This window comes from Muntiacus reevesi, chromosome 5 (genome assembly GCF_963930625.1).
Source record: "Muntiacus reevesi chromosome 5, mMunRee1.1, whole genome shotgun sequence".
Lineage (NCBI taxonomy): Eukaryota > Metazoa > Chordata > Mammalia > Artiodactyla > Cervidae > Muntiacus > Muntiacus reevesi.
The window spans coordinates 118,509,875-118,533,854 of NC_089253.1; the positions used below are offsets into that span (position 1 = coordinate 118,509,875).

A 23,980-nucleotide genomic window follows, 5' to 3' on the forward strand; every position below is an offset into this window, starting at 1 on the left:
GGCCATCACGCCCCGCCTCCCCCCCACCGGCCCCCAGGAATCCTGGTCTCCTGTGATCACTCACATTTCCCTGGTGTAGCCCCCTCCCAACCCCCAGCAATCAGGCGGGCACTGCCGATCTAGCTGTGAGGCCTCGGGACCAGCCCCACCTGCCCAGTCCTGTCTGGGGGTGGGGTGGGGGTGTGCTGACGGCAGACGGGTGTGCCAGCGGCCAGATTCCTGAGTCCCGCCCTGCAGCCGGCGACGCCCAGCCGGGGAGTCTCCAGAGGTGAGGCCGTTGTTTAAAAACTGGGAGCCAGGAGAGGAGACCCCCACGTTCAAGGGGAGCGTCTCAGAGAGGCGGTCTGGAGAAAGCTCTGCGGCAGCACGGAGCAAGGTCTGTTACCTGCCTTCACCTGCTGGGTGGGGGCCGAGGGTGGGACCAGGCTTGTGAACCTGACTGTCTGGGGCCTGGCTGCAGATCCAGATTCCTTCCTCTTCCTGGGAGCTTCAGCTAAGCCCGTTGGGATCCAAAGGCTGGGTGTCGAGTCTGCCACTGCTTGGATTGCTTTCTCCCATCTGATAAGCATGTCGGTGACTTAGGAGAGAGCAGGTTCAGAGCTGGGGCTGGACACAAAGAGGGAAGGAGAGGGCGGGCTGGCCTCTTCTAAGAGCTGCTCACAGTGCCTAGTTCCAGGCGGGGAGGGGGCGAGGTTCCAGCCCCTGGAGGAAGCCAGATGATGGGTCTTCCTCTTGGGCCACAGTTAGCTGTGTGAGCTCAGGCCACCTGTCTCTTCTCTGGGCCCCTGACTCCTCTGATAGGGGATTGGAGGGAAAGTTTGAAGCCTTAGGATATTTGATTTAAAGATGTCAGGGGGTCCCCTGCCCTGCCTTGCCATCCCTCCATCTGGGTCGAAAGAATGTGTGGCTATCGTTGGAGCAGAGTAAGCACCTGATCCAAGGCAGAGGTGGGCTCCCCATGAGCAGGGTGGGGCTTGCCTCAGCAGGGCAATGCCCTGCCTCTAGGACCCCCCGCCCCCGCCAGCCTCCTTCAGTAGCCTCCCAATCCCACCCCGCCTGTGCAGCCCCAGTGCATCACTGGAGACGTTTTGAGTTGCTCTCAATTCAGGTGAATTCCTCACTCACTTTTTAAAGACTTCTAGGCCTCCCTCTTTTTCCCCATTGTATTCCACTCCCTGCTCAGCCCAGAGATGCTGGCCCCACAGTCTCACCCTCAGGGTGGCCGTGGGTGACACTGGAGACCATGCCAAGAGCAGGAGGGGGCTCCCCTCCAGGCCATCAGCCGCTTTGAGCCACTCACTGTTGGGCCTGTAGGTGGGCCAGGGCCTGAGAAAGGCCAGTCCTCATTCCTAGGGTGACATTGAGGTCACAGACTTCTCCTGCAAAGGGCCTAGTCCTTTCTGGCTCCCCAACTTGTTCTGTTGACCATGGGGGGCAGGGCAGGGTTGACCCCTCCCATCTGTTTCAGAGTGGGGAGGCTGGAGTCCAGGAGGAGGTAGTGACATTCTCCCAGGACAGCCGGGGAGTCACGTGCCCGCTGGGAAAGGGGTCCAGGTCTCTGGCGTCTTCCAGGTTTTGGCTACAGATGCGCCTGCTGTTCAGAAGTGTCCTAGGCCAAGGCCCTGAGTAAAGGCTTCTGAGAAAACTCGAGTCCAGAAACAGTAAAGGGCTAGTGCAACCTAGGGGTTTGCGTGGCTTCACGCAGGCTGCTTTGCTCTGCCCCAGGTGAGGTCCTCAGTGGGGATCGCCTCGTCAAGTGAAGATGAGGCCGCTCCTTCTCCTGTATTTTGGTGAGTATCCCTTCCTGTCCTTCTGGGCCCTGTCATACAGCAGAGAGGGGACCAGCCACGGGTAGGAGGACAGTCTACCAATGTGTGACCATCACCCATCACCCGGGGTCCTGGGGTTTGGAACACTTGCCCACTGGGATGCTCATGAGGTTTCTCTGTCCTGGGGGCCTCTGAAGAAGGTGAGACTCATAAAAGGCTCCCAAGTGTCTTCTTCTTCCTACCTGAGGGTGGTTCGTGGCAGCCCCAGTGCCCTGGTGCTGTGTTTATTTTCCATCTTCTCACTCTCAAACTGGTCCCAGAGCCATCATGGCTTGAGTTCTTGATGTTCAGGAAAGTGCAGCTGTGAAGTGAAAGTCGCTCAGTCGTGTCCGACTCTTTGTATCTCCATGAACTGTACAGTCCACGGAATCCTCCAGGCCAGGATACTGGAGTGGATAGCCTTTCCCTTCTCCAGGGGATCGTCCCAACCCAGAGACTTGAACCCAGGTCTACTGCATTGCAGGCAGATTCTTTACCAGCTGAGCCACCAGGAAGCTCAGGAATAGTGGAGTGGGTAGTCTATCCCTTCTCCAGGGGATCTTCCTGACCCAGGAATAGAACTGGGGTCTCCTGCGTTGGAAGTGGATTCTTTACCAGCTGGTTATTTGCAAAGTTGTGGCGGGGCGACTTTTAGAGATAAAGGAGTAGACAGAGTGCAGGTCTCTCCCCGTGTCCCCCAGACGGCCAGCAGCCAGCGCTGCTCTGTTAACAGGCGAGGAGAGCTGTGGCCAAGCGTGTGTCTGCAGCTCAATTCTAAAAGCCGCATATGGATGCCACATTTCAGCATCAACTCTTACTTTTTTAAAGCTGAGAGTTGCAGACCATAAAATCAGCTTTTTTTTTTTTAATCAAACAGCACCAGGATTGCAATTATTCTCACCACCAGCAGGTCGGAGCATGAAGGCGAGGAAGAGGGTCTAGTCTTGCCGAAGGATGACTGCTTCCCTGGGGGGCGCTGGGGTGGCCGGCTACACTGTTCTCTGTTTAGGCTGCACCCCAGCACCCGCTGAGCCCCCTGTGATTTCAGGCTTGCCCAGCCTCCTGTGTGCCCAGCAAGCCTGCTCCCGCGGGGCCTGCTATCCACCCGTCGGGGACCTGCTCATAGGGAGGACCCGGTTTCTCCGAGCTTCATCCACCTGTGGGCTGACCAAGCCTGAGACCTACTGCACCGAGTATGGCGAGGTAGGTTCTTCCTCCACGGCCTCCAGGGGCGGGCAGAAGGTGAGCTGGGGGTGCGGGGCGAGCCTGCCATCCGCTCACCGAACACTTAGAGTGGACTTGGTGTGGGCCCAGCCCCACACGCTGTGGGGAGTGTAAATCAAGCATGAGGCTGGATCTCTGCCTCTCAGGAATTTTCGCCTTCGATGGGCAAGAGAAAATGTACTCAAAATGACTTGTAACTGAACACCTCCTTTTTCTCTTTTGCTTAGTAAAGCTGGAGTTTTTCTCAGCCCTTGGGCCTGAGCAGGATAGTCACTCAAATCTGGGGCATAAGCAGTAGATCGGTACAGATCCTTTAGGTGTGTGGGGGGTGAGGGGCCATCTCTGATGGATGGAGTCAAGGCTGGTGACTGACAGATGCTGAGATGTGTGCACGGCTTGTCTTCTTGCCAAAGCGAGAACTGAGCTGCGCCCCGGCCACTCTCTGCTGCCTTCTCTTCTGCCCGTGCTGGGGTAAGGGTGTGGCTGGAGCTACCAGAAGACTGTATGATTGTAGGTTGGAGATGATCCTTCTAGGTTTTCTAATTGTCATGTGTGAAGAGCCAACTTGTTTACCTCCAGTCTCTGCATGTTTGGTCTGCATGTTTCACCACCCTGGGCGAAGTGGGTGACTTTCTTTTCTTTGTTTTTTTGCAGAATTTCCTTTTAATTAAAATTTTTTTTTTTTTTTTTTTTTGGTGTGTGGGATGGATTAGGAGCTTGAGATTGACATATATACCCTACTGTGTATAAAGCAGGTAACTGGTGAGAACCGACTGTATAGCACAAGGAACTCTTCAGTGTTCTGTGGTGACCCAAATGGGAAGGAAATCCAAAAAAGAGGGGATGTGTGTGTGTGTGTTAATATAGCTGATTCACTTTGCTCCGTAGCAGAAACTAACACAATGCCGTAAAGCAACTATCGGTTCAGTTCAGTTCAGTCGCTCTGTCGTGTCCAACTCTTTGTGATCCCATGAATCGCAGCATGCCAGGCCTCCCTGTCCATCACCAACTCCCGGAGTTTACTCAAACTCATGCCCATCGAGTCGGTGATGCCATCCAACCATCTCACCCTCTGTCGTCCCCTTCTCCTCCTGCCCCCAATCCCTCCCAGCATCAGGGTCTTTTCCAATGAGTCAACTCTTCGCATCAGGTGGCCAAAGTATTGGAGTTTCAGCTTCAGCATCAGTCCTTCCAATGAACACCCAGGGCTGATCTGCTTTAGGATGGACTAGCTAGATCTCCTTGCAGTCCAAGGGACTCTCAAGAGTCTTTTCCAACACCACAGATCAAAAGCATCAATCTATACTCCAATGCAAATTAATAAAAAAATTTTTTTGAAGGATAGTTGCTTTAAAATGTTGTGTTAGTTTTGGGTTATAGCAAAGTGATTCAGTTATATTCTTTTTTTAGTTTCTTTTCCATTATAGGTTATTTTAAGGACATAGTTCCCTGTGTTATATACTAAATCCTTGTTGGGTATCTATTTTATACACAATAGTGTGTATCTGTTAACCCCAACCTATTAATTTATCCTTCCCCCTGGGAAAATATTCGAATTGCCATTAAAGGACACAGATCAGTGAGGTAGAGGCAAAGTGCCTTGGGGTCGGCAGGATGGTTCAGCGGTTCAGCTGATAAGGAACCCCACTGAGCAAATCCAGGCATTGGAACGCTTTGCTTATTTAAGCAACTGATTTGTTTTCCAAAGAGCCACTGTGATTTTTCTCCTTGGCTTCTGGATCTTTCTGGTAGGAACTTTGGTTTTCTTTTCCCTTCAGTAAGTTTGAGGGCTTTCCTTGCTCCTCGTGTTGCCCAAGGTGGAAATCGCCCAGTGATTTCTTATTTCCCAGCTGCCTGTCTCGTTTGGTCATTTTTTTGGCCCTCAATTCACATATTTGGACAAAGGAAAGAGTGAAGGAGTCATTTTCCCTTGAGTCTCTGCGTCTTTGGGATGAAAAAGACAGAGCGGGAAAGGGAGTGAGAGAGGCCGGTGGCCACAAAGGAGGTTTGGGGTGTCTGTGGTTTCCTCTTTCTAGACGTTCCCTGTCCTCAGGACCATGCCGGTGGTATCTGATCCCACCTCTGGCCTCACTGCTCTCCTCTCCCGTGTCCTCTTGGCCACTGGTAGTCATAGATGGTACTGGGTCCTGGCTTTGGATGTGTTGCGCGGAGATGGCTGTGGTTTTTGCACCTCACCCACTTGGATGTGGGAAAGCCCATCTGACAGTGTTGGGTAAGACGGCCAGCATCAGGCGAGTCCTCCCCGTGGGCCTGGATTACTTCACAGACATCAGGAGATCTCGCAGTAGGGAGCTCTCCAGACAACAGAATGAGTCCAGCTGCCCCCTGCCCACTCACCGTCCAATTTTGTACCACTGAGCCATGTCTGAAATGTTCAGGGTGTCCTCTGCTGGGTCCTCTCTTTGGACTGAGCCACCTTCAGGGATGGGAATCAGGCAGAGAGCCGAGGAATGTCCCTCAGTGCCAGCCCGGCCTGGACAGCCTGCCTCCCTCTAGGCCACACTCCATCCTGTCCCGCCCCCTGCCTCTCTCAAGTGCCCCAGGGAGCCAGCTGGCTTCCCTGCTCTTAAGCAGCAGTTGGAGAACGCATGGGGCTTGCAGGAGAGAAGTCTAGACTTTTGCAACCCAGGGGATGGGTAAATCTCAGCTATTTTGCTGCTGTGAAAGTTGAGATGCATTGATTGGTTCTTTCTTCCCCTCGTCTACCAGGGGGAATAAATGGAACCATGGAACCTCTCAGAAGAGAAGAGGATAGGGCATCTTGAGTGCAGTGTGTAGCCCAGAGTCTAACTCATGGTGTGATCTTAGGCAGAAGATCACCCCCTCTAAGCCTCGCGTTCCTCTTCCGTGAACAAATATTAGCTCAATGGTCTTTCGTGTTGCTCTTTGCTCCAGGTTTCTTTGGGAGTGAGCTGACCACGGAGAACCAGCTTCTCTCCCGCACCTGCCTCCTCTCTGCCTTGTCTAATTTCTCTTTCCTTCTCTCTTCCCAGCCTCACCTCCCAGAGGCCATGGGTTGCCAGCAATGAAGACTTCTGTTAAGGCACTGATACTCCTCTGTCCGGGTGGACCCTGAACCCTCCCTGGGTACACGGGTGGCTGTGTGATGAAAATCAGGAATCCAGATATAACTCTGATGAGTTCTCATTTCGATTTTTAAGTTTATTTTTATCAGTAAACGGTATTACAGTAACGCTATAGTTTATTAAGCACATATTATGTCTCAGGCATTAGACTGAGAGTTTTATATAAATTACCTCAGTTAATTTTCACAGTGTTCCATGAGGTAGCTCCTATTATCCCTATCCCCATGGGAACGTCTGGGTGTGTGCTGGGATCCCCCAGACTTCTGATGGAAATGCATACGAACTGAGTTTTCTGAGTGGCTAGAGATGATGGTGCAGTGGCCAGGCCCAGCTGGAGAGGAGGGTGGCATGGTACAAAGCTGCTTGCTAAGGCCTGCCCCTCAACCCCGACCTCCCCATCCCTCTCTGCCAGCTCCTAGGCCCACATAGGCACCTTACTTAAGTCAAAGCCCCTGGTCAGTGCCTCTGTCCTAGTTTCATGCAGGGGTGACATGGTGGCCCTGAGTCCAGTAAAATCGCCCTGCGGCCTGCCTGCCTTCCAGTGTGGCATAAATGCAAGTGCACTAGGGATTTATGACTCTTGGACATTTTAGCATTGCTCGCTGCCCCCTGCCAAGCCTGGGGAGACTCAGGGGCAGTGGGGACGCCTTCCAGTTCCAAAGTGGCCTCTCCCAGCTCCTGATCTCAGAGTATGGCTGCTTTCTCCGGGGTCAGTCTTGGCCCGTTGGCCCGTCTCCTCTTCTGCCTGATTTTGTCTCTGGCTTAATCCTGTTGGCCTTTGTGTCTGTGCTGCAGCCTTGACAATGGACTTAGGGCTCGGGCAGCTTTGCCTTGTCCCCCCACCCCTGCCCAGCTTTGCTCTTCCGGGTCTCCCTGCCTCGACTACCCATTAACTGTCCGGACTTCAACCCAGGCTGGTCTTTACCGAAACAGCCTGAGGCGGAAGTCCCACCCTATCCCCTGGCGCTCTCTCTTCCAGCTCCTAGGTAATCTCTGAGTAAATTCACTGTACCGTTTCCCCCTAAAGCCCAAGGCATGGATGAAAATGTCTGTGATGTCTCCATACCCTCATTTCCTTCTGTGCTTTCCCCAAGCCTTCATTCCTCATTTGAAAAGTAGGAGCAGTGGCAGCACCCTCTTCAGTGAATTGTTGTGTTTGTGCATGCTGAGTTCCTTCCATCCTGTCCAACTCTTTGCAACCCCGTGGACTACAGCCTGCCAGGCTCCTCTGTCCATGGCATTCTCCAGGCAAGAATACTGGAGTAGGTTGCCATGCCCTCCTCCAGGGTTGCTGTGCAGACCACATAAAAAAAGGAGCCAAGTGACCACGAGCCTGGTGTCTGGAAGAGGCTGCATGTCCCAGCCCCTCTCCCACTGACCTGTGTCTGCATGCAGAGGCCGCCCCACCTGTCAGGCATTCTCCTGAGCACTTCTTCTCGGATCAGGATGTGCAGTTGCATAATTATTGAAGTTAACTTGCCCTTGGGCCAGCCCACTGACCACCTCGCATCTGATTTTCAGTCTGGCTGCTGGAGAACCCGGAGGCAGTCGTGGTTAGTGAAGTCGTCCGATGAGGAGTGAAGACTTTCTAGGTCTGGTCCTGCCTCTGACACTTAGAAGAGGAACGTGACCTTGAGAAGGTCATGGCTTCTGTCTAGACCGCCATTTCCTCATTCATGAAATAAGGGAGTCAGCCTTTGTTGGTTCAGCTCTCACATGCCTGCCAGGCTTCTGGCTGGGCTGCATGTGACCCCGAGGGTCAGCCGTGATCTCTGCCAGGTGGGCCCTGGCAGGGGCTGAGCCACGACCTTCAGTTATTTCTGGGCTGGTGCACGCTGCTTTGGAACCAGCGGGGTTTTGCCTGGAAGCTTTCCAGCCCTGATTTCTGCTCCTGACAAAGTCTCCTCCAATGTTGTGTCTGTTCCCTTAAATGCTTTATTTATCCCCCACCCCCACCCCCCCCTTTCTCGGGGAAAACTTAATTATCCAGCTGCCTTAATAACAGTCTTAAACAGTGCATTCCTCAGGTTAATTAGCTGTGTAAGCCAAACAGCTGTCATTTTTATCTCTTGGAAACAAGCTGAGGAGCAGTATCCAGTTGACATCCCTTCCTCTTAACATACACACACACAACCCCCCCACATAAGTACACTCAAACCCACAGGCACACACCCAACAACCATTGCCTTTCTGTGTTTGACAGACATCTGTTTTCTTGACCTCTGGCATGGCTAACGTGTACACACAGAATGTGAGAATGTGTTCATATCCGTCCTGAGGTCGGTCCTTGTCCTCTGCTCACAGAGGATTTTGAGCCTGTCTCTGACCAAAATATCTGCTCTCCTGTTTCCTAGGAGATCTTAGCAGATCTGAAACTTTCAAAGCTCCTGCCATTGCGAATCTTCATTTGGATGAAACATCGTTGAGTTCTTTGTTTAAAATCTAGATGCCCTTGGGAAAGGTGTCATATTAATCTATCATCATTTATATTTCAACAAGGGTTTGCTTATCAGAAAATTAGCTGTGGCTTTTGCAAAGGGTCCCAAGAGAATGAGACCAAGAATGAGTAAGTTTAGAAGAGATAGCAGAAAATGAAAAAGGCCACTGGTGGAAAGAGTTGCTATCAGAGGGAAGCAAAACTTGGGTTGTGGAATGTGAAATTTGGGGGTCCTGGTTCTTTTGGACTGGGGAGTGTGTCTTGTGGAATTAAAAGGAGGGAAGAGAGTAGAAAGGTGAGATGGAAACCTGGACACAAACTTGGGTAGCCTCACAACTTTGTTGGCCTGGCTTCTCACACCGTTGCTTCTTGAATCAGGTTCCTAGAAGCTCTCTGGGCAGTGCCTTGCTTCTTTGCCCTTAGCGGCAAAAGGAATCACTGTCAATCGTAGAACTTTCAGAGGTCCAGGCATGCGAACCAACTATCTGCACTCAGGTCTAGGAGGGGACCTCTGTTTCTGGAGAAGTCTGGGCGGGGGGTGAGGCTGCCCTTACTAGGGGGGAAGAGAAGGAGCATCCTGAAGACCAACTCTAGTCCCTGCAGTGTCCCATGGTTGTCACGTGACTGCTGTGTCCCTTGAAGCCCTACAGGATGAGAAGGTTTGGAGACAGAGCGCCCAGGAGCAGAATCCCTGCTTCTTCTCTTCCTAGTCCTGTGGATTTGGACACATTTCTTAGCTTCTCTGGGACTTGCCTTCCTAATCTGTCAAATGAAGATACCCACTTTTGATCCAATATGCCTACCTCAGAGATTTTGGAAGGATAAAATGAGATAATGTATGTATCATGCTCAGGTCAGAGCCTCAGTTCAGTTTGGTTGCTCTGTCGTGTCTGACTCTTTGAGACCCCATGCACTGTAGCATACCAGGTTTCCCTGTCTATCACCAATTCCCAGAGCTTACTCAAACTCATATCCATCGAGTCGGCGATGCCATCCAACCATCTCATCCTCTGTTGTCCCCTTCTCCTCCTGCCTTCAATCTGTCCCAGGGTCAGGTCTTTTACAATGAGTCAGCTCTTTGCATCAGGTGGCCAAAGTAATGGAGTTTCATCTTCAGCATCAGTCCTTCCAATGAATATTCAGGACTGATTTCCTTTAGGATGGACTGGTTGGATGTCCTTGCAGTCCAAGGGACTTTCAAGAGCCTTCTCCAACACCACAGTTCAAAAACATCAATTCTTCGGCACTCAGCTTTCTTTATGGCCCAACTCTCACGTCCATACATGACTACTGGAAAAACCACAGACTTGACTAGACGAACCTTTGTTGGCAAAGTGATGTCTCTGCTTTTTAATATGCTGCCTAGGTTGGTCATAGCTTTTCTTCCAAGGAGCAAGTGTCTTTTAATTTCATGGCTGTTGTCACCATCTGCAGTTATTTTGGAGCCCAGAAAAATAAAGTCAGCCACTGTTTCCATTGTTTCCCCACCTATTTGCCATGAAGTGATGGGACCGGATGCCATGATCTTAGTTTTTTTCCTGAATGTTGAGTTTTAAGCTAACTTTATCACTCTCCTCTTTCATTTTCATCAAGAGGCTCTTTAGTTCTTCTTCACTTTCTGCCGTAAGGGTGGTATCATCTGTGTATCTCAGGTTATTGATATTTCTTCCATCAGTCTTGATTCCAGCTTGTGCTTCATTCAGCCTGGTATTTCACATGATGTACTCTGCATATAAGTTAAGTAAGCAGGGTGACAATATACAGCCTTGATGTACTCCTTTCCCAATTTAGAACCAGTCTGTTGTTCCATGTCCAGTTCTAACTGCTGCTTCTTGACCTGCATACAGATTTCTCAATAGGCAAGTCAGGTGGTCTGGTATTCCCATCTCTTGAAGAATTTCCCACAGTTTGTTGTGATCCACACAGTCAAAGGCTTTGGCGTAGTCAATGAAACAGAAGTAGATGTTTTTCTGGAACTCTCTTGCTTTTTTGATGATCCAGTGGATATTGGCAATTTGATCTGTGGTTCCTCTGCCTTTTCTAAAATCATCTTGAATATCTGGAAGTTCACGGTTCATATATTGTTGAAACCTGGCTTGAAGAATTTTGAGCATTACTTTGCTAGTGTGTGAGATAAGTGCAAATCTGTGGTAGTTTGAACATTCTTTGGCATTGCCTTTCTTTGGGACTGGAATGAAACTAACCTTTTCCAGTCCCATGGCCATTGCTGAGTTTTCCAAATTTGCTGGTATATTGAGTGCAGTGCTTTCACAGAATCATCTTTTAGGATTTGAAATAGCTCAACTGGAATTCCATCACCTCCACTAGCTTTGTTCATAGTGATGCTTCCTAAGGCCCACTTGACTTCGCATTCCCAGATGTCTGGCTCTAGGTGAGTGATCACACCATCATGGTTATCTAGGTCACGAAGATCTTTTTGGTATAGTTCTTCTGCATATTTTTGCCACCTTTTCTTAGTATCTTCTGCTTCTGTTAGGTCCATACCATTTCTGTCCTTTATTGTGCCCATCTTTGCATGAAATATTCCCTTGGTATCACTGATTTTCTTGAAGAGATCTCTAGTCTTTCCCATTCTATTGTTTTCCTCTGTTTCTTTGCACTGGTCACCGAGGAAGGCTTTCTTATCTCTCCTTGCTATGCTTTGGAACTCTGTATTCAGATGGATATATCTTCCCTTTTCTCCTTTGCCTTTAGCTTCTCTTCTTTTCTCAGCTATTATACTCATGCAGTGTAATTTTGGAGTGTTGTGGTATTCATCATTTTGGTCATCAGCTTCAGAACTGGGCTTTCTGAACTTGGTTTCGATGGAGATAAGAGCTGTACTGAGTTAAGGTTTTGGTCAAGATGTTAGTTCATAACAGTGCTTCATAGCACTGGGGTTCAACTCCCACCTGGCCCCAAAACAGGCCCTGGTTTTTCACCTTTTGTGGCAATATCCATTGACATATAAATGATGAGGCTTGTGGATCACAGGAGCTTCCCAGGTGGCTCAGTGGCAAAGAATCTGCCTGCCAAGTAGGAGACTCAGGAGACGCCGGTTTGATCCCTGGGTCGGTAAGATCTCCTGGAGTAGAAAAATAGCAGCCCCCTCCAGCATTCTTACCTGGGAAGTCCCATGGATAGAGGAACCTGCTGGGCTACGGTCCATGGGGTCGCAGAGAGTCAGCCATGACTGAGCACGCACACACACGCACATGGATCGCAGAGGGAGTCTGGTGGAGACCTTGCTGATCAAGGCCTTCAGGGTCCCTTCTTTCCCTGCTCACTTTGCTGGGAAGAGTGCTACTCCAGCACCATGTTTGGCCAATGTCTTATTTTTCTCTTACTTCCTTTGCATTCTTGTTTGGAGTGTCTTTAACCTCTGAGCAGATAAGCTGGAGCTGGGGAGAATTCTAATAGCATGTTAGAGCAAGAAGGAGCTTCATTATCTCATCCCACCCCTGCACTTTACCAATGAGGGAGCTGAAGTGGAGGGAATGTCTTGTAGGCAGCTGCATTTTTTTTTTTTGGGATCCCGGCTGTCTTTCTTTCGGCCCTGGCTGACAGCCATGACCCTGACTTCAGCTCCTTAAATGGACATAGGTCGTCTCTGACTAGCTCGGGGGAGGGAGCTGGGCCATGGCTAAGCAGAGCCTGTTTTCCCATTTCCTTCCAGAATTTGCTCCCTTTTCTGCTAAGACACAGAGCTTTGATTTGTCTTGCCTTCCTTGTTCCACCCTCTCCACTGTGACTGAGGCTCCCGCTGTCTCCTTTGCCCTCCCGTAGTCCTCTGGTTTGTCTTCCAGCCAGACTGCTGAGCTTCTAGAAAGCTCCGGGATAAGGGAAGAGGCCCAGCCTTTCCAGACGGAGAATGAGTAGGAGCCAAGCTGGCTGGAGGCCTGACAGGCTGAATGGATAATAGCGCTGCGTCTCCGAGGTAGCCCGGCCAGGCGAGTGCTGGCCAAATGACCCCCGAGAGGGAGGCAGCTGCGGCTGGGAGCTTCCATCTCCGGGAGAGACAGAGGCATGGAACACACACGAGGGGAAGGGGCTTGTGTTGAGAATCTCTCTCTCTTTCTCACACACACACACACACACACACACACACACACACACACACACACACTCACACACATGTACTGCATGTAGACATACAGGAATAAAATAGAAAGGGAGACTGAGGCCCAGAAAGAGAAGGAATTGGCAGCTTGTCTCCAGGTGGGCTTGTGCCATAGGCCGCCCTAATTCGGGCCTCCATCCCTCTGGCTGGTTGACAAGCAGAGCTGCATAAAATACCTGTCCCAAGCCTGGTGGCTTAGCCTGTGTCTGAGGCTTGAGATAAGTCCCTCCTTTAGCTAGGTTACTGTGATGAAGGCACGTAGGTGTTCAGCTCATGAGGTCATCTGACCCATCTGTCACTGTCTGTGGGTGTGGAGGCAGGTGGCGGGGCCCTGGGATACCCCAGACTGACTGGGAAGACAGGGGGGAGGCAGGGCAGCAAGCCCATGCTGAGTATCCTGGGCCTTCTGAGTTTGTTTAAAACAAGGCCTGGATATAAATGTTAGTATATATTCAAGGCATCAAAAATTATTAAAAAATAACCAAGAAAAAAAAGTTACCTGTAATCCCATTTCCCAGAGGTAATTAGGTTAAGCCGTATGCAGTGCCATTTTTGTAGGTTAAGATAGCTGAATACCAGCCATTCATTTGGTTCAGCCTGATATATTGGTGCACTGCCTTCTGCCTACTGATTCCTTAAAAAACGTGTATTTGTGATCATGATGTATATACAAGCTTATGCCCAACTTTTTTCATAAAACATTATATTTTTTTTTCATAAAACATTGTAAGCATTTCCACCATGCAATTAAAATCTTTCTGTCAACAGTCTTTTCAAAAGTTACATAATATTTCATCATTTGAGAATATCAAGGGCATTTCCCGAGTCCCAGGTTGAGCTGTTCTAGGTCCTGTGTCCCATGGCCCAGGGAAAAAAAGAGCCTTGTTTCTGGCACTCTCTTGGCCAGAGAACAGGCTGGGATCCGTTCCCAGCAAGCCCGGAGGATCTTGGATGACAGGTCACCGGAAGGCGGCTGGCCCTCGTCTCTCCGCGGGCCATGTGCTGAGTGCAGACAGGGGATGTGGGGGTGGAGAAGTTTGCCTCAGAGAGGCCGGGCAGAGTGGGGAGAAGGGCGTGCCTGCCGCCAGGGACCAGAATAGGATCCTGGGGGAGACTCAGATGCCAGCAAGAGGCAGCTTTTGCCCAGAAAGGATTATTTTAAGTGCTCAGGTGTTTGTTTTAGCCACTGACATTCCTGCAGTCTCTGTGCTAACTGAGTGAGGTTAGCCTGACAAACCAGCTTTCTTCCCAGAGCATTTTCTCTGCTGTGGTCAGCCTCAGGGTCGGATCAAGCCCCGTGGGTGAGACAGAGATGGTCACGCTTGGCCGTGCTTCCTTCCCGAGATGTTGGTGCACGCAGGTGGCTTCCTAGTGGAGATCAGAGGATGGCAGAGAGGGAAGGATGGCGGGGAGGAGAGAGGGGAGAGGAAAAGAAGAGAAGGGCGTGGGAGGGACCCTGTCTGGTGCTGGTGCCAGCACTGGCCATCAGTCAACGGGAAAGTCACAGAGCCTCTTGGAGCTTCAGCCTTCTCACACCTGCAATGGGGATAATATTACACGTAGGGTGGTTGTCAGGCTTAAATAGGTTATTGCACTGAAACACTTGATCCAGTACCTAGCATGTGGTAGGGACTCTGGTCGTTTCATATTGATTTCGGTCTCCTCCTCACCCCCTCACCCCTCTCTTTAAACTTCCAGGAAGGGAGGGTCGAGTAATAATATGAATGAAAGTGCTAGCCTTTCCTGAGCATTTACTATTCATTCCAAAAGTTTTTACAGAGGGCCTACTAAGTGCTGGGCACTTTGCTGAGCAACTGGGATACAGCAGAAAGGAAAGTAAGTTCTGCCCTCGTGGAGTCTACATTCTAACAGGGGAAGGCAGAGGGCAAGTTAATACTGTGAGCAAATGCATGGACAAGAAATGAACAGTATGTCAAGTGGAGATATTACTATGAAGAACAATGTAGCCCGGCAAAAGATGGACAGTGGTTGCTGTTTTATATAAGGCATGCGTGCCAGTCATTATGTGAGCACTAAACATCTCCCCACAATATTTTTTTAAGTATTTAGTAATCATTTAAAATTCTCTTTCATTACAGTTTATCACAGGGTATTGAATATAGTTCCCTGTGCTACACAGCAGGACCTTGTTGTTTATCTGTTTTATATGTAATAGTCTGTATCTGCTAATCCCAAACTCCTAATTTAACCCTCCCCACCGCCACACCTTTCCTCTTTGGTAACCATAATTCTACTTTCTCTGTCTGTGAGTCCATTTCCATTTTATAAATAGATTCATTTATATCATACCAAAATTATTGTTTAATAAAGCACTTTGGGAAGTGATGAAGACACCTCCAAGCACCAGGAAGGGGAAAATCCTCTTGTTTTGCAGATTGGTGGCGGGAGCTGGAGAGTGGGGTGGGAAGCAGAGGCTCACAGAGCCAGGACTCCTGGCTCCCCTCCAGCATCGTCCACTGTTCCAGGCTTTGTTCAGTGGCGCTGGGGGAAGAGCAGTGTTGGGTGGAGAGTTTCTGTAACTCAAGGCACAGGCTCAGCATGTTAACTCTTCCCTTCGGGACTGAGCTGTCAGCTTCACAGGTTCAGCAGACATCACCCATTCTGATGGATCAGCCTCCCCAGCTTAGGGCCTTCCCTGGATGGGACCGAGGTTCAGAGGCCGCAAGGCCTCAGAGATGGCTGCCTGAGCTTCCTCCTGGTTCTGGCGGGTGGAGGCTTAGAGGAAACAGAGGCAGGGGGTGTGGGGAGGTACAGTCACCTCTGCCCAGAAGGACTTGCCATTCAGGGAGGTTCTCGTCCAAGCCTTGCTTTAACATGTGTGTCAATCTGGAGACCTCTGAAAAGTGTTCTTTCTGCTGGACATGAGGTTTGGGACCGTGGTTACTCAGAGAAAACAGGTTTCATGTGTGTTGCATGAAGAACCTAGGCAAGGTCATGGTGTCTCAGTGGGGTGTGTGTGCACGCATGCTCCAGGGCAAACATATGCAAACATATGCAAATGTATGCACATTGACGCACTATGGACAAGCTGAAAGAACAAGGGCCAGTCCTCTGGCTGTGTTCTTTTCCTTGATGATCTCTGCCCTGCCCTGGAGCCTGTGGTGTTCAGTTCTTTCTTGTCTCACTCCAGGGCATGGGCAGACCAGGGAAGGTGGTGTTTTGGGGAACTTCCCTGGTGAGGCTGTTTCCTCCTTGGCTGCCCACTTTAACCCAGATCTTCATGGGGAAGATACTCTGCCTTCAGCCCCAGGGCTGCAGACTTCTTCTGCCTTCCTGACTTTGGCACACCTGCCTACAGAGCTCCATCTGGCCGGACACCCTGGGCTTCTCTCCTGTGAGTCAGTTCAGTTCAGTTCAGTCACTCAGTTGTGTCTGACTCTTTGCGACCCCAGAGACTGTAGCATGCCAGGCCTCTCTGTCCAACACCAACTCCCGGAGTTTACTCCAACTCATGTCCATTGAGTCAGGGATGCCATCCAACCATCTCATCCTCTGTTGTCCCCTTCTCCTCCTGCCTTCAATTTTTCCCAGCATCAGGGTCTTTTCTAATGAGTCAGCTCTTTGCATCAAGTGGTCAAAGTACTGGAGTTTCAGCTTCAACATCAGTCCTACTAATGAATATTCAGGACTGATCTCCTTTAGGATGGACTGGTTGGATCTCCTTGCAGTCCAAGGGACTCTCAAGAGTCTTCTCTAACACCACAGTTCAAAAGCATCCATTCTTCGGCGGGAGAAGTCCCAGTATACAAAGACCCCGCCTCTGAGTCTCTGGTGTCTTCTGCAGTGGCAGATGAAGTGCTGCAAGTGTGACTCCAGGTTGGCTCACAATTACAACGGTCACCGAGTGGAGAATGTGGTTTCATCCTCGGGCCCCACGCGCTGGTGGCAGTCACAGAATGGTAAGCGCCTGCCACCGCCTCCAGGAGCCCATGCATGTCGGGCTCCCATAGGATGTGGAGGGTGCCCTGGGGCCCTTTGGGTTTTCCCGTGTCTCTCTTATGGTGGTGGGACATGGGTGGTTGATGAGCAGAACCTTCTGTCTTTGTATTTGAGGCCTTTCAGATGTTGTAGGTAGAAGAACTTACTGGAGGTTAATGAAAAGGTAAGAAGGGAGAGAAATGCCTTCATTCCATCCTACTTACTCGCAGTGGGCTTGCTGAAGGCACTGGGCTTTGGGAACAGATGTGTGTTGGGCTGAGGAGTTGAAAGTCTAAAGGTTTTAAAGACATCAAGTGACAGTGGGAAGGAAATGTGGCCGAGAAGACATGGGATTTTGAATAGGTGATGTGAGTAGAAACGTACTGGTACCACGCCCCTTTGAGAGGGAAATGGGGAAATCAGTTAGAGGGTTTCTGATTTCCCAGAGCCTGGGAAGGTAGATGGTCTCTGCTCTAAAGTTCCTGGCTTTTGTGTCTTTCCAGATGTGAGCCCCGTCTTTCTGCAGCTGGACCTGGACAGGAAATTCCAGCTTCAGGACATCATGATGGATTTTAAGGTGTGCTTCCTGGGTATGGCAGTGGATGAGAGGGGGCGCCTCTGGGCCATGTGGGCTTGGACTGATGGGGAGCCCAGAGTCCTTGTCTCTCCAGGCTGGTGGTGATGGTACCACATGCTGCGTACCTTCCTCATGTTGGGGCAAGGCTTAACCCTGAGCCTATATCACGGTGACAGCAGAGGTACCACTTCCGGAAGATCAGGGGCACCTCCAGGCCCACTGCTATCCTCTACCTTTCTGCACCCCCACCCTTAGCCCATCCAATTAATTCAGCTCTTCCAAGACCAATTCGACTTATACAGTTGTGTAGTGGCCACTTACACAGTTGTGTATTCTTGGTATACTCTGTTTTAATAACTTTACTGATGAGATTGAGTTTAACCAATAGCAAGGAACTGGCCAAGCCACATGTGAGATGTGCTTTCAGAGTCATCAGCTCATTCAGTGCTATTACTTCTCAGGTTTTGCTTTGAGCTAGTCTTTGGAGATATGCCTTTTGGAGGGCACATTTTCATTCATTAGTGACCGGGTCTTTTCTTTTCCTTTACAGAGATTTGATTTTATTCTTTCTATAGAAATAGTCAAATATTTAATAAATAAAGCTTGATTGATGAGAATAGATGATCAGGATAGGTAATACTGAGCTGTGAATGTAAAGCAATAGGACCTAATATCCTACATGACTGAGGAAGTTGCTTTAAGAACCTCACCTCAAGAATGATAAAAAGGGAAGTGTTAGTTGCTCAGTCATGTCCAACTCTTTGCAACTCCATGGACTGTAGCCCATCAGGTTCCTCTGTCCATGGAATTCTCCAGGCAAGAATACTGGATGGGTTGCCATTCCCTTCTCCAGGGGGTCTTCCTGACCCAGGGAAAATGCAGGGTCTCCTGCATTGCAGATATATTCTTTACCTTCTGAGTCACCTAGGAGGCCTCAAGAATAGGTCTCAAGTATTTTGAGAAATGCTAGAGCCATTTGAATAGATACTCAGTCTCTAATGGTGACAACTTTGAAGGGCAACATTCATTTGGATAGATACTCATAGTCTCATTGCTTTGTCATCACCCATTCATTTATTTGTCCATTCTTGCTACACACATATTGAACATAGATTATATTCTATTAAAAAGCTGAATAAAACTAGATCACAATCCTCAAATTGCTTTGGTATGTATAGGGAAGACAAAGAACCAATAGCAGGACAGTGGGACGTGTGTTCTGACATTAGTAGGAAGAAGTACTAGGGACCTTGGCAAGGGGCCACCCAGCTTGATCTGTCTTTGGTGAAGACACCCACGGGAAGATGAAACTTCTTAGGCCGGTAATAGCCAGGTGAAGGTTAAATTCATTCCAGGCAAAGAGAATAGCAAAGTACAAAGATTAAGAAGCAAGAGGCAAGAACGTATATAACTGGGGGAGGGGGCAGAAGGATGCACACAGGGTCTGGAAGGGCAAATGTGTATACGGTGGTGAGCGGCAAGGATGTGGGAGGCTACAGACTGAGAGACGAGTTTACAGATGTAAATGGGGAGACGGAGAGTGGATGAAAGTCATGTATTCATTCAACAAATGTACTGAATGACTATTATGTGCCGGATGCTGGGGGTACAGCTGTGAACCAGCTAGATAGGGGATGCCTGTGATTTACTGTCGTGGTTCTCAGCCAGCTTATATCTGGCCACTTGTAGACCAATGTGTGGTTGGTACAGCTTTGGGCATGCTGTTGACATCTAGTGAGTGGAGGTCAGGGGTACTGCTAACCATCCTATAATGATGAGGACGGTCCCCATGACAAGGCATTATCCAACTCCAGATATTAACAGTGCCAAGGTTGGGAAACCCTGGTCTGGTGGGAGAAAAATAAAAACAAAACAGGAAACCAACAAATAAGTAATGGGAAATTGTGGTGACTTTTACGACGGCAGCAAATGAGATCCCAGAATAGGAAATGATGTGGTGGGTGGGCAGAGTGTGGGCAGAAGATCGCAGGTTAGGTGGGTATAAAAAGATCTCTGTGAGGAAGTGACATTTAGCGGAGAACAAAAGAAAGAACCCACCCGGGGAGAGGAGTACTCCAGGCCAAGGAAGCCACGTGAACAAAGGCTCTGAGGAGGGAGCAGACGGGCTGTGACTGCGGGCTTGAGGAGATGGAGGTGCACAGTGGCATGGTCAGGAGTTCAGATTTATTCAAGAAGAGTGAGCAGAGGACTTGGACAGATAATCCTCCAAAGAGGACACAAGGAGGGCCAACGGGTCCATGAAAAGAAGCTCAGCATCGTTAACCATCAGGGAAAAGCAAGTGAGAACCACAGTGAGGTGTCACGTCACACCTGCCAGGATGGCTAGCATCAAAAAGATCAGGGGGTCCCCTGGTGGGGTAGCGGTTAGGATTGAGCCTTTCACGGCCATGGCCCGGGTTTAATCCCTGTAGTCGGGGAACATCCCACAAGCCATGTGGCATGGGTCAAAAGAAAAAAGATGAGGTAAGTGTTGGTAAGGATGTGGAGAAAAGGGAACACTTGTTTACTCTTAGAGGGAATGTAGGTTGGTGCAGCCACTGTGGAAAGCAGTATGAAAGTTCCTCAAAAAGTTATTAAAAAAAAGTTTACCAGATGATCCTGCAACCCCACTTCCGGTTGTATATTGGAAGAAAATGAAGTCACTGTCTCAAAGAGGTGTCTGTAATGCCCATGTTCATTACAGTATTATTCACAATAACCAGGAGATGAAAACAACCTAAGTGTCTATCAGTGAATGAATGAGTAAAGAAAATGTCACGTACACACACATCCATATACAGATACACATGTGTACACACACACACACACACACACAGAGACTAGAATATTCAGCCATGAAGAAGGAGGGAGATCTTGTGACAGCATGAATGGACTTTGAGGGCATTCTGCTAAGTGAACTGAGACAGACGGAAAGACGAATACCACGTGTCTTCACATATATAGGGAATCTTAAAAACCTGAACTCACCAATGTAGAGAAGAAGATGGTGGTTGCCAGGGGCTGGAGGGAGGGGGAGATGGGGGGTGCTCCTCATAGGATATAAAGGTCCAGGTATAAGATGAATAAGTTCTGAAGATCTAATGGACAACGTAGTGACAATTATAATTATTAACACTGTACTAGACACCTGGAAGTCATTAAGAGAGTAGACCTGAAATGTTATCGTGACCCAGAAAAAGATTATTATGTAAGAGGATAGACGTGTTAACTCACCTTATTGTAATAATCATTCTGTAACATATATGACTATCAAATCATCACATTTGATACACCTTAAACTGACATATTGCATAGCCATAATATCTCAATAAAGCTTGGAAAGAAACAGAGTGGGAAAGCCATTGGGAGGTTTTGAGGAGAGAAGAGTCACAGCCCATTTTACATTTGAGAAAGGAAGTTATGTTTGTGTGGATGTTGGATTTATGAACCCAAAGAAGCATTCCTAGCTGGGAGCTGTCAGCATAAAGAGGACACAGAAAGTCGTGAGAAATGGATGGAATCACTGAGGGCAGAAGTAGGTCAGTGCAGACCCGTTGAAGGGTCTCATGCAGGGAGTGATGTGATCAGATAACCCTGCAGGTGAAGTGTGGGGGTGTGGCTTGAAGAGCCTGGGCAGAAGCTGGGCTTGAGTTCCAGGCTGTTGCAGGAATCCAGGCTCAGAGCAATCAGGGGCCTGAGCTCTGACCATGGCTGTGGGAGAAAAAAGAGGAAAGGACAGTATCAGTGTTTGGCTCTAGGAAGCCCAGTGGGAGAATTTTCTGGCCTGACTGCCTGGGTGGTGGGCTGAGTAGGGATCGTGCCTTCTGGAAGTGAGATCTGCTTTCTCTCACTTTCCAGAAGCAGGGAAAATCTGCTGGGGCCCATGGTTTGCCAGGAGGACTGGACCGCAGTGCCCCTGAACCCACTTGCTCCGTGCGGCCCTCCTTCTGCCTCCTCGCTGGGGATCTCAGGGGCCCCCAGCACTTAAGAGCGTCTTTCTGTGACTGTGTCTCCCAGCCGGGGTCGCTCAGGCCCCCCTCCCCGTGTGTCCCTGCAGGGGCCCGTGCCTGCTGGCATGCTGATCGAGCGCTCCTCGGACTTCGGCAAGACCTGGCAGGTGTACCAGTACCTGGCTGCCGACTGCAGCTCCGCCTTCCCCTGGGTCCACCAGGGCCAACCCCAGAGCTGGCAGGACGCTCGGTGCCAGCCTCTGCCCCAGAGGCCTAACGGGCGCCCGAATGGGGCCAAGGTACGAGAGGGCACCCTGAAAAACAGGCGTGGGGAGAGGCTTCCCACTTCCCGTCCCTCACGTGGTCACCCAGGCTTTGGGGAGTCCGTGAGAGCCCTCCCCCTCCCGCGGGCAGAGCCTTGCCCTCTCCTGAGCTCCCCGACAGCGGCCGCTCTAGGAGGAGTCCGTGTGAGTGCGTGCTCAGTAGTGTCTGACTGCGACCCCACGGACTGTAGCCCGCCAGGCCCCTCTGTCCGCGGGATTCTCCAGGCAAGAGTACTGGAGTAGGGTGTCATTTCCTCCTCCAGGGGATCTTCCTGACCCAGGGATCGAACCCAGGCCTCTTGCGGCTCCACGTTGGCAGGCATATGCCACCTGGGAAGGAGCCCTCACCCTCAGGACCCTTGGCGGGCACTGAAGGGAAAGAGGCCCTCTGGGCTTGGGCCAAGCTCGCCTCTTCCTCGGGTCTGCCTTACCCCCCTCTCTGCAGGTTCAGCTCAACCTTATGGATTTAGCCTCTGGGATCCCAGCCACACAAAGTCAAAAAATTCAAGGTCAGTGTGGCTACTCCTCTAGCCCGTGGGCCTGTGGGTAGAGAACAAAACAGGCTTGCAGCTCAGATGGTGGACATATCCTAGTCTCTGCTGCCTCGGCCAGCGTGGTTGGATTGAACACTGGCCCTGCTTAAGCCTGTAGGAGTATGGTGCTGGCCCAGCCACGCAAAAGGCCCGAGTCAGGGTGGTGGGGGGTCTTTTGTGTTGTGGGAGGGCTGGGGAAGATGGGAGGTGAGGCCAGAGTTCCTTTCCTTATCATCCCGCCCTAGGAGACTCTAAATTCTTTTTTTTTTTTTTTTCTCCTTTTCCCCCCACTCCCGCCCCCTCGCTCCTCGCTGTTCTTTCCCTGCAGAGCTGGGGGAGATCACCAACTTGAGGGTCAACTTCACCAAGCTGGCGCCTGTGCCCCAGAGGGGCTACCACCCTCCCAGCGCTTACTACGCTGTGTCCCAGTTGCGTCTGCAAGGGAGCTGCCTCTGTCACGGCCATGCGGACCGCTGCGCCCCCAGTTCCAGAGCTCCTGCCAGCCCCTCCACCGCCGTGCAGGTGGCAGCCCAGGGCGGGAAGGGAGAGGGGAGCGGGCAGGGCCAGGGCGGACTGCGGGCATCCTCGGGACCCCTGGAGAGGGGAGGGGCACTACACTTAAGACTTGAGTATTTACTGTTTTAGCGATGGCGAAGATGAGTGTAAACGGTTATCGTTTTCAAGGTCCCATTTGATAGCACTTCTTTGGACCTGCTTTATGATTTGAGATGATTTTTATTCAGTAACACAGACATATATATAAGTATACATGTAAGTAGAAGTATATGCATGGGTGTTGCAGGGAGCTTAAGGCATTGATTCTCAGCCCTGGCTGCACATCATAATTTCCCAGGAAGTTAAGAAGATGGCCCAGATCCCTACCTCCAGACACTCTAATTGTATTATTATTAGTTAAAGCTCCCGGTGATTCTAAGGTCTTGCCAGGATTGAGGGCCCCTGGTTTGGGGACTCTGAAGTCCCATTTAGAGGTGAGATGTGGACAGGATGAGAGAACAGAGTCAAACAAGGATGCTAAGTTCACCCCAGAGCAGCTGAGTCAGGTGCGTCAGGGATAGAAAGAGAAGCTCCAGCTTAACAAGTGACCCAAGGGTGTTTGCTGGGAAACCAAGCTTGAGGGCCATCAGCAGGGGAGAGAGACCCTTGGCCCAAGCAGCAGAGGGAGCTGTCATTTCAGTTTCCTGGTTCTTCGACAATATTAACATGCAGGAGCAGGATACTTGTTCTAGTGATAAAGGCACACGATGAGGTCCCATCAGGTGGCCTGCTAGGGAAAAAAGGGGACAGGAACATTGGGCAGCCTTTTCCTTTCCACTTCCTGGGCCAGTGCTTCCCCCAGGCTGCAGAGGAGGCCAGTGGGAGACCAGCGCCAGGGATATGTCAGCCGTTAGGGCCCCAAAACACAAGACCAGAACCCAGGCTGGGCGTGATCGCCGGTGTATGAAGATGTAGAGGGGGGCGAGGGCCTGCTCAGCCCTGGTGTTTCTCAACACTGGCTACACCACGGGAACACCACTTTATAAAGTACCGATGTCTGGGCCTTGTCCCTGAGATTGGATGGAATTGGGCCTGGGCGTTATATATACGTAGCTACATATATATATGTTACAAAGCTCCTCAAATAATGCTTAAGTGCATCCAGAGTTGAAATCCATGGAGTTAGAGGGAGCAGGCAGGCCTGATGAAGTTTGTGCCATTCCAGCTGGGCAGGATCTTGCTGGTGAATAGAACGAGAAGGGGCTTCTAGGAAGGAAGAAAAACTTCAGTACAGGCCACAAGGTGGGGAGAAGCGGGGCTTATGCAGGGAGCAGCCAGTTCAGCTCAGCTGTGCTGTTCGGAGCGAGTGGAGGGCGAGCAAGGAGCAAGCACGGTGCAGGTCCTCGATGCCAGCCCGCGGGTGGTGAGCTTAATTTGGAAGACGATTAGCACACAATTGCTGTTCTA

General features: G+C 50.3%; 1 protein-coding gene across 4 annotated transcripts in view; it reads left to right on the plus strand.

Annotated features, from left to right (window-relative positions):
• Positions 1 to 257: 257 nt before the first annotated feature.
• The window catches only part of LAMB3 (laminin subunit beta 3), a 42,183-nt gene continuing 18,460 nt past the window's right edge, over positions 258 to 23,980 (plus strand). The window contains exons 1-8 of one of the 4 annotated variants that reach the window (XM_065936285.1): positions 258 to 376; positions 1,726 to 1,790; positions 2,857 to 3,011; positions 16,502 to 16,616; positions 17,139 to 17,212; positions 21,270 to 21,461; positions 21,931 to 21,994; positions 22,347 to 22,540. In XM_065936285.1, coding sequence (XP_065792357.1) covers positions 1,763 to 1,790; positions 2,857 to 3,011; positions 16,502 to 16,616; positions 17,139 to 17,212; positions 21,270 to 21,461; positions 21,931 to 21,994; positions 22,347 to 22,540 — 822 coding nt within the window. In that variant the 5' untranslated portion in view covers positions 258 to 376; positions 1,726 to 1,762. Of the gene's footprint in view, positions 377 to 1,610; positions 1,791 to 2,762; positions 3,012 to 16,501; positions 16,617 to 17,138; positions 17,213 to 21,269; positions 21,462 to 21,930; positions 21,995 to 22,346; positions 22,541 to 23,980 lie in introns of those variants that run through there. The other 3 variants (XM_065936287.1, XM_065936286.1, XM_065936284.1) reach the window with 3 other exon arrangements.